Source organism: Thermobia domestica, chromosome 5, assembly GCF_964235325.1.
Source record: "Thermobia domestica chromosome 5, izTheDome1.hap1.1, whole genome shotgun sequence".
NCBI lineage: Eukaryota > Metazoa > Arthropoda > Insecta > Zygentoma > Lepismatidae > Thermobia > Thermobia domestica.
The window spans coordinates 9,306,150-9,316,248 of NC_137458.1; the positions used below are offsets into that span (position 1 = coordinate 9,306,150).

Below are 10,099 nucleotides of genomic sequence, written 5' to 3' on the forward strand. Positions count from 1 at the left end.
TCCCAGTTGCGGACGCTGCTCTTATCTGTCAAAATCATTTCCAGTTGCGGACGCACAGGTGTTGCTTGGAATTTCCATGACTCGATTACCAAGCAACCAGAATTGTTAGTCCCAATTGCGGACGCATGAGGGAAAAGAGGTAAGATCTATTGATAACAAGCAGCAACGTTGCCACATTTTTCATTTCATTACATTTACTATTCTGCCCTCAGCAACGAGGACTTTTTGTTGCAAGAATGCAATTTGTTGAAAAGAGATTCATTCAGGGGTGTAGCTAGTAAGTTCTTATAGGGGCATGACTTTTTCAGGTGCCTTAGCCTTTTTACAATGTCGAAATAAAATTCTCCTCACAAATTTTTAGTGAGGAGAATTTTCTTACTTAGAAAAATAAGATGGGAACCGTCCCCCCCCCCACACACACAAGGATTTTGTACCCTCTATGCAACTTCCCTTCACACTTAACCAGGCTTAGGACTGGCAGTGTCGTTTACAAGTTGCAGGAGAATAGCCACTGTCGAATATTATATACAATATTTACACAAACCACTTATATACAGTATTTACACAAAGCTACTCACGTCTCTGAACATATGCTATGCATCGCAAACACTTCTTGATGTTACCAGTATCCTGAAATTCCGCAAGAATTCTATGCATTCTTTTTCTAATAGTATTGCCGATTTCTTCTTTTCCCACAATTTTTAAATCCAAACGATCGTACAGAAAGTTGCTGTGCTTGAGAACTCGGACTAACTCTGAGACATTTGGGTGTGCTTTCTTTGTAATAGAACGCAGTCTGTTGTGCCATCCTTCGAGTGCGTTGTTCGTCTTGTGCCTTGTGTTATGACAGTTCCAAATCTCTGTAGTAAAAGTCGAGTTCTCCAACCACTGGACGACGAAATAATCATAAAATTGCTGCAATTTACTATGGCATGGTGTGTCTTCTTGAATACACAGCCAACCATCAACGACTTTATCTATTGGCAAGTGTGCTAAAGCAGCACACATTCTAATGCACAACCTAACCTCATCATCATTTGTGTATTCTTGTACAAGCCCTACTTCTTGCACTTTTCTCCATAGGCACTGGTTGAAATGAAAATTGCATTCTTTAACCTGCGCTTCTGGAAATACATACCGCAATGCGTTTATGGATGACTCTTCGAAGTCAACCATTATCCATTCCGGTTTCCACTCAGGGACTTGTCCCTTAATTCCTGCGAAAAGTCTCTCGTATATTTGCTGCCTTTTGCTTGGCAGAAGAGCAAACATAATCAGAACAATATTGGTTTCTTCACCGCTGCTACCAATGTCGACATGCACTGTATTGTTGCATATCCAAATAAGCTGGGTTATTTGGATACCTTTGATTACCAGAGAGAGAGGATCGATCTCAAGTCCAGCTGCCTGGGACACCTACTGAGGACATCGTCTCTCCATAGGACATTGTGCAGAATCTCGTCATCATCAGAAAGACATTATTCTTCATAAAAATTGTAGTCTCAAGCATCAGTTGATGAACAATTGTAAAATTCTTTAGAAAACAATAAACTTAGAGCGTCAGCGACTTCTTCCTTTGCCTTTAGTTTCTTGTACTTTCTCATCACTTTTCTATTTACCTTCCATCTTGATTTCTTGCTATTTATTTCTGCTATGTTAAGTGGTCCTGTATTTACTTCATGTCATCAAGTTCAATATTCTTGGTTTTCTGCGACAGCGTCACAGCGTCGAGGACAGCGTCCTGCCAGTCGATGACCAACTTGGAAGAAGCCGTCGTTAGTGCACTTGCACTAAGCCCACTTTATGCCATCATCGAGCTGAATTAGGATTTTCATTAGGAAAATACCACGGAGTGAGGGCAACAACTGGTTGCACTCAAAAGCAATAAAAACTTGTCATTTTGAAAAATCTTGGTCAGATCCAGTCAGACAGAGGAGAAGAGAGCGTTGTAGCACACGTCCAACTTCATTCTGTCGTGAGGATAAGCCTTGTCTTATCACTCACAAACAGGACAACTTAACGTTAATATCTTACTTATCTTAGAGTCATAACTAGCTCTACTTTCATCCCCATGCTTTATTAGTCGCTCATGTCTCTTAAATAAAAATTGTGTTGGTTTTATTCCAGTTAACCTTATTGTTGGAGAACACATTGGTGTGTTAGATGCTCACAGTGAGCATGAGTAAGGTACAAGTACGGCATTCATCCCGTACTTCAGTATAAAAAGCATTCATGCTATTTCGAACTAGAACCAATGTTCTGTACTGTTACAGTATAAAGCTGGGCAAACTGGTTGCTGCACGTTTTGAATGTTCCATCTATAATAAACACTTTACAACTTGCAAGAATATATCTTCTATTTCTGCTAGCAAATGCCAGTATCCTGTCTTCGCCTGCATCATCTAAAAGAAGAAAATTGAATCCATCTCGGAAATGAAGAATACCAGAAGAAAGTTCAATATCCTGAGCTGTTTTCCACGATGTGTTTCCTGATTGATTCCTGCAGCGGTAAAGACAAGACTTTAAAGAAGAATACTGCGGCACGTTAGCCACCAAATCATAACCCTGGTCTATAAATCAGCGAACTCTTCTTTATATATTTTCTAAATAGGTTGATCTTCTTCTCGGACTCGCTTCTTTGCGCTGGATATTTTCTTCTTTACTTCAGCTACTGCAACGTCCGGTAGACACAAATGTTATGAAACCCAGAGCACAACATTGTCTTTCGTTGACATTCGTCCTTTGCACCTTTTGGATTTGTCGTAAATGCAAGCCCAAGTAACACTTCCATTTTATTCCTCCTGTCGAAAGAGAAGTTATTTAAATTTATTAGTTTTGCATGATAATTTACTTGTTTTGAAATTACTTAATTCCTTGTTTTAGAAGTCATTAACAAAAGCTTGTAGTTTGCAGAATATTAGTTGATTAAATATTTAATCATAATCGACCGTTTCGCACACGCTCATCGACGAGGAATATTTAGCGTCCGAGGAAAATTTCTTACAATGATTCATTAAGAAGATCCATTTCTCAACGTAATTGCACGCAAACTCCTAGCCTAAAATCTTATGATGAATAATAAAAAGAGAGTAATAAAATGAAGTTTAGTGGAAAGGTTCATTTCCATGAAAAACTGAACAACACACAATGTAATAACTTCAATTATAGGCTCAAGAAATTTTCCTCGGACGCTAAATATTCCTCGTCGATGAGCGTGTGCGAAACGGTCGATTATGATTAAATATTTAATCAACTAATATTCTGCAAACTACAAGCTTTTGTTAATGACTTCTAAAACAAGGAATTAAGTAATTTCAAAACAAGTAAATTATCATGCAAAACTAATAAATTTAAATAACTTCTCTTTCTACAGGAGGAATAAAAATGGAAGTGTTATTTTCGGCTAGCATCTACGAAAATTTCCCTCACTAAAAATTTGCTGGGATAAATAAAATTAAATAATGCACAAATCTGCAAAATAATTACAGGAATTCTGATGTAATTTACATGTATTTCATATGTAATTAATGGATAAACTAGTGGTTAGCAATACCTCTAATATTACATAGCTTTATAATTATAGATGCTCATATGCTGACAGATTTGAATTCTTTATATCGAGGCAGGGTAGTAAATGTAATGAAATGAAAAATGTGGCAACGTTGCTGCTTGTTATCAATAGATCTTACCTCTTCTCCTGCACGCGTCCGCAATTGGGACTAACAAGTCTGGTTGCATCGTAATCCAGTCATGTAAATTAAAAACAACAGCTGTGCGTCCGCAACTGGGAATTATTTTAACAGATAAGAGCAGCGTCTGCAACTGGGACATCCGCAACTGGCACGGATTCGTGGCAATGATAATGAAGCTAGAAAGATGGAACAAACGCCACTTTCAAACTTTTGCACAACTGAACACAAACAAAAGCGGGCCTAATTGCTGCATCATGCGTAGTTTTTGAGATCTAGCATGAGACATATCCAAACATTTAATTTTTTCCGCGCTACGACCACCGCCATGTACGTGTTTTCTTCGCGTTTTTACCATATCCTCACTTTTTTCCTCCGTATAATATCAGTCATGATCTTTTTGCAATAGTTTACTCACACACAGAATTAATTTGTGGCCTAAGCAGCAATTTGTCTTTGGTTCGATCCCATCTCGCGCCAAGTGAGGTTTGTGGTGGACAAACACCGTGTGCGGAGGTTTTCTCGGGGTTCTTCCGTTTTCTCCTACTTCCACCATTCATTCACTTTTCATAATCACTGTCTCCTTTAGCCTAGCCTGTATAACTGTGATACGTAAAACTTAAAGATTTCATTTCATTTTTTTAATTTCATGTAGAGTCAATGGTAAATTTTAATGTCGCTTAAAACCAGTACAACAAAGAGATTATAATGGAGGAAGCAAGAACGTACGTGATTTTCTCACGCTCAATATATGACAGGAAGGAAAAAGGAATTTGCAGACTTACAATGAAGATAAACCGTACTACCAACGTAACACTGACCTTTCTATTTACAAATAGAAATTACTATATTTACATGCACCTACACTAAGTTTTAAATAAATACATATAGAAAGAGAAACAAAACTGGATATACTGTACAAGTAAATTTAAAAAGAAAACAAAAAGCATATCTTTTCTCACTATATATATATATATATATATATATATATATATATATGTTTGTGGTTACTATATATACTCATGTTAGTATTTTCCATTTTATGTTGTTTCTCTCTCTTTTTTGTTTCTTTAGTTCGTTATTTTTTAAAGATTATCTACTATATGCTTATGTATACATAGATAATCGTAAAAAAATACAAACTAAGGAAACAAAAAAGATAGATAAGTAACAAAAACTTGGAAAATAATAATAAATTATACTTGAACAAACATAAGAATAATACTATGTATAACACTTACGCTAGAGCAGTGGTTCCCAACCTGGAGGCACAAGCCATGGCAGAAATAGCCTGTGAAGTCATAAAACACAACTTGTAATAAATTTGCACTTTAGGACGCATGAGGTGTGCCCATACCTCAAGGCCATCGACGCACCTCGCAAATTTTTCTTCTCCTCCCAAATCTACCTCTCTCTTCACAAATTTACCTTCTCCTCCTAAATTTATCATTCTCTTCCAAAATTTATCATTCACCTCTTAAATTTACCTTCCCCTCTCAAATTTACTATTTTCTTCCAAATTTACTCTTCTCCTTCCAAATTTATTATTCTCCTCACATATTTACCATTTCTTCCTAAATTATAATTCTCTTCCAAAATTTATCATTCACCTCTTAAATTTATTTTTTCCTCTCAAGTTTACCATTCTCCCCTCAAATTTATCTTCTCCTAAATTTATCATTCTCTTCCCAAATTTATCATTCTCTTCCCAAATTTATCATTTAACTCTTAAATTTATTTTTTCATCTCAAGTTTACCATTCTCCCTACAAATTTACTTCTCCTAAATTTATCATTCTCTTCCCCAATTTATCATTCACCTCTTAAATTTACATTCTCCTCTCAAATTTACCATTTTCCTCACATATTTACCATTCAGCTAATAAATTTACAATTTAATCCTCCAAAATTTAAAAATATTTCCTATCAAATCTACGATTGTTGCCCCAAATTTACTTTTTTCCTCACTAATTTTACGAGAAACAAATGTCAGAGAAGAGTGCAATTGCAAACAGAGTTCGAGAGAGATGTTATCTCTCGCATACATTATTTAATATCTATCTAGAAGGAAGTACATAAACGGAGTATACATAATAAAGACGGCATTTCGGTAGAAGGTAGAATAAAATGATTAAGCATATACGAATTGTTGCGGAATCTGAAAAGAAAATCAATAAGCTGTTAGTAAACTTGAATAACGGCTATAAAGAATATGGGATGAAAATAAAAAGTTAGAAAGACAAAAGCCATGGTGATTGAAACGAAGCGGCCTGTGTCAAATATAGAAATAGGAGGGAGCGAAAATAAAAAAAAAGAGTAGATTTAGATACCTGGTAGTACTATTAGTGATGACATTAAGTGGGAACTTGAAAAAGAAGCAAGGATAGAAATGGCGAGAAAAGCGTTTAGAAGGAAGAAAAGTCTATTTTCTGGGTTCTTGTAGAGTTGAGGAAAGTACTCATAAAATACGTTGTATGGAGTATTTGGCAGAAACATAGATATTACTCAAAAGTTATGAAAATAAACTGGAAGTTTTCTAACTGTGAATATGGAGAAGAATGGAGAGAATTAGCTGAGAGGAAATTGGAGCGTGTTAGAAATAATGGAGGAGAAAAGATCGGTTTAAGATTTTATTGGAAAGAGGAAGAGAAACTGGTTACAACGTTGACTGAGAAGGAATTGTATCATAAGGGTCATGGTAGAGGGTATAGTGTCAGGAAAGAGAAGGAGAGGCGAAGAAGTTACAATTGATAAACGGTATCAACAGAGAGAAACCGTACTTGAATACGAAGTTAAGCGGAAAACCGTGGAGCATGGAAGCTTCCCAATTGCAGGAAGTGACCTTACCAACAATGACAGAATACATATGAAGATGGCGAGTTTGATTACACCATTTTTAATGAAAAATTATGAGCCCCATATAATTTCAAAAGCGCAGTCTGCGTCCCGTGGACACTTTTGAAAATTATTATTGTATTACTTATATAAAAGTATTATCCCCTTTATTTACGGGAAGCGGATGATCTTCTATAGACTCTACGACTCTGCTGATTTGTATTTGATACTAGCAGTGGCGTATTTACGATTTTGTTTCGGGGAGGGCTTTACTAACTTTCGGGGGGGGGGGGCTTTGCCTGAAAATGGGGACATTATGTAAGATATTTCATATACTTTACTATAATAAGTAAGATTTCGGAGGGGCTTAAGCCCGGAAGCCCCCTTTAAATACGCCACTGGATACTAGACAGAATCTCCTTATAAAATTTTGAAGTGCTGGTTTGTACAGATGGTGATCAGAAAATGGAAACACCTGTAATTGGCAACACGTCAGATGTATGGGTTGGCAGTGGTGTCGTGGCGCCCGCAGCGCCGGACCGCTGGTGGTGGTGTGTTAGGTCGGTCTCCATACTACGTCAGGCGCAGTGGAACAGCAGTGTCCAGTGGCTTCAGCAGACGGAGGTAGCGTAAAATGGGAGACCTCTCAGATTTTCAAAGAGGGCAAATTGTTGGTGCGCTGTTATGTGGAGTGAGTGTGACGACTGTGGCTACTGTGTTAGGTGTGTCGCGTGGGACAGTGTCGAAGGTGATGACGCCCTACACAACACACGGGAAAACCACATCGGGGAAGCGGAACAGTGGGCGGAAGAAAATCATGAGTGACAGGTCACGCCGGGTATTAAAGCGCATTGTCACGCAGAACCGTCGTGCCACTGCGGAGCAAGTGACGGAGGAACTCAATCAGCACCTCCTCCACCCTGTTTCGACAATCATAGTCCGCCGCGAATTACATGACATGAACTTACGGGGTCATGTTGCACGGGCTAAACCGCTCATCAGGGACCATAACGCTTTCGCACGCCGCAAATGGTGCCGCGACCATGCAACGTGGACCGTTGAGGACTGGAAACGTGTGATATGGTCGGATGAGTCATCCTTTACCCTATTCCCAACCAACCACGGGCCGTGTTTATGTGTGGAGAACGCCCAAAAAAGCTTATGATCTGCAGTGTCTCCGCCCAACTGTGAAACATGGCGGCGGCTCGGTGATGCTGTGGTCCGCCTTATCATGGTTTTCATTGGGGTCATACTTAGCGGACGAATCATTTCCAACGATTATGTCGCAATTTTAGGAGGCCACTTGCATCCTATGGTCCGGATGTTGTTCCCGGACAATGACGCCATCTTCCAGGATGATAATGCACCCATTCACACTGCTGGCGTTGTTGCAGCGTGGTTTGAGGAACAACGGTATGAAGTTCAACTCCTTCCCTGGCCCGCCCAATCCCCAGATCTCAACATAATTGAACATCTGTGGTCCGTCTTGGAAACACGACTCCGGCGACGATTTCCACCTCCATCGTCCCTCACAGAACTGGCCGATGCCCTGCACGAGGAATGGTGTAAAATTCCACTTGCTACCATTCACGACCTCTATGCCTCAATCCCACGTGGCATCAAGACTGTTCTGAAGGCGAAAGGTGCCCGACACCATATTAATCTGGTAAGTTGCAATTTCGTTCAGGTGTTTCCATTTTTCTGATCACCATCTGTACCTTTAAAAAAGTTTTCGCTTAACCCTTTAAGGATTTATGGTATATTTTTATACCAAGGTGTAGTATTGTCTATGAGAGGTTATTTAGGTTCTATACCAGGTATTTAAGCCAGGTTTTTATGGGTCAAATCAAGGATAGACCAAAGAACACCTCAGATATATTTTGGAACCGGATGGTCAACTTGGCGGCGCCAAGTGTGGGCATGGGGCATGTTTTTTCTTTCTTTTGACTATTTTTGTTAAGTTAATATCTCTTGAACTATCCAACCGATCTCAATCAAATTTTCAAAATACATGAGGTTCGGATGTGGAAACATTTTTGTAATTTCACTTTAACGGTAGATCCTAGGGGCAGGGGAGAGGAGGAAGACGTATAAATAAAATTAATAAAACCTAATAACTTTTGAACCACCCAACCAGTCTCGATCAAATTTTCAACATATATGAGGGTCGGGCCTTGGGTGTTTTTTATTGTTTTACTTTGACGAGCCAACGTAGGGGAGGGGATATATATATATATAATAAAAATGACTGCCTTTGTGACTTCATCACTTTTGAACCACCCGACCGATCTCAATCAAATTTTCAACATTCATGAGTTTAGGGGCAGAGATTATTTTAGGCTATTCACTTTGACAATGCAACGTAGGGGAGGGGAAGGGGGAGAGAAATTTAAAAATGATCAAAAATGACTGATATTAGTGTTGAATCCATAGTTTTCGGGGTCGATGAGAGAAACAGTGACACTTCTGATGCTGTTTCAATTCAAGTTCAACCCTTATAGTTGGGGAGGGGGAGAGTACAACGTAGGGGAGGGGGATAAACATTTAAAAATGATCGAAAATGATTAATATTAGTGTCGAATTCATAGTTTTAGGAGTAGCTGAGATTAACAGTGACAATTCTGATGCTGTGTGTCGCAGCACCGAGGAGGGGAAGGGGGAGCTATATATAATAATAATAATCGAAAATTACCAATATTAGTGTCGAATCCATGGTTTTTGGGGTCACCGAGATGATCAATGATCTTTCCGATGTCGTTTAAATCGATGTCATTAAAAACGAAAACAGCATATTTCATGGGTACTAAACACATGAGATACGAAGTTGTCCATTTAAATTTTCATTTCAACCCAGCGAAGCGGGTAATATATGCTAGTATATATATCTATATATGAAAAACATGGGTCACCTTCAGACTTTCAAAAATTTCTCCCAACCTTAATTTTCAAGATACAAGATTAAAATTTTGCACACGTATTGTGTACATAACAATGTATTTTTTTTAAAAATCAGATCCCTATGTGAAACTAGACCCGGGCCAGAGGGGCACAAAAATGTCAATTTTTTTTCGGAAGATTCCCGGTTTTTTCGATTTTCCTGTTTCTGGTGTATAAAACAGACAAGTATTTGGCACCGTTAGAAAGTATGCTTTATTCTGAAAAAAAAAAAAAAAAAAAAACAAGGTATGAACCATCATCCTACAATAAATAGTAAGGAAGCAGTAGCTGTTTGAGTGAAAGTCTAAAATTTACCTTTGAAAGTGGAAATCCTAAAAGGGTTAAAAATACAGATATAGAAGAAAAGCTTTACAAACATTGTTCTCTTGTATATTTGAAACTTTCATCATTTACTTATTCGAAAAAATCTCAAGATTTGGTTACAAAAATTCTTCCCGCTACGCCTTAAAAGCTACTTTCGAAAACAAGTTCTAATTATGTATAAAGCAAACTTAAATTATTTTCCAAGTTGTTTACACACACGTTTTTTTTTTTTTTTTTTTTTTTTTTTAGTGTAACATCCTACAGGTATATACCGAAGCTACAAAAGACAGTGGTAACGAGGTGAATAATACTGGT

At 38.0% G+C, this 10,099-nt stretch overlaps 1 protein-coding gene across 1 annotated transcript; it reads right to left on the bottom strand.

Moving 5' to 3' along the window:
• Window positions 1-570: 570 nt before the first annotated feature.
• On the bottom strand, window positions 571-1,272 carry LOC145684575 (uncharacterized). Its single transcript, XM_081756968.1, has one exon. It carries the CDS (start codon window positions 1,270-1,272, stop codon window positions 571-573), a length of 702 nt encoding a protein of 233 aa, XP_081613094.1.
• Window positions 1,273-10,099: the final 8,827 nt, after the last annotated feature.

Bases quoted from the DNA above. Each gene is read 5' to 3' on its own strand.
- LOC145684575 (XM_081756968.1), bottom strand. From the start codon at position 1,272: ATGTTTGCTCTTCTGCCAAGCAAAAGGCAGCAAATATACGAGAGACTT.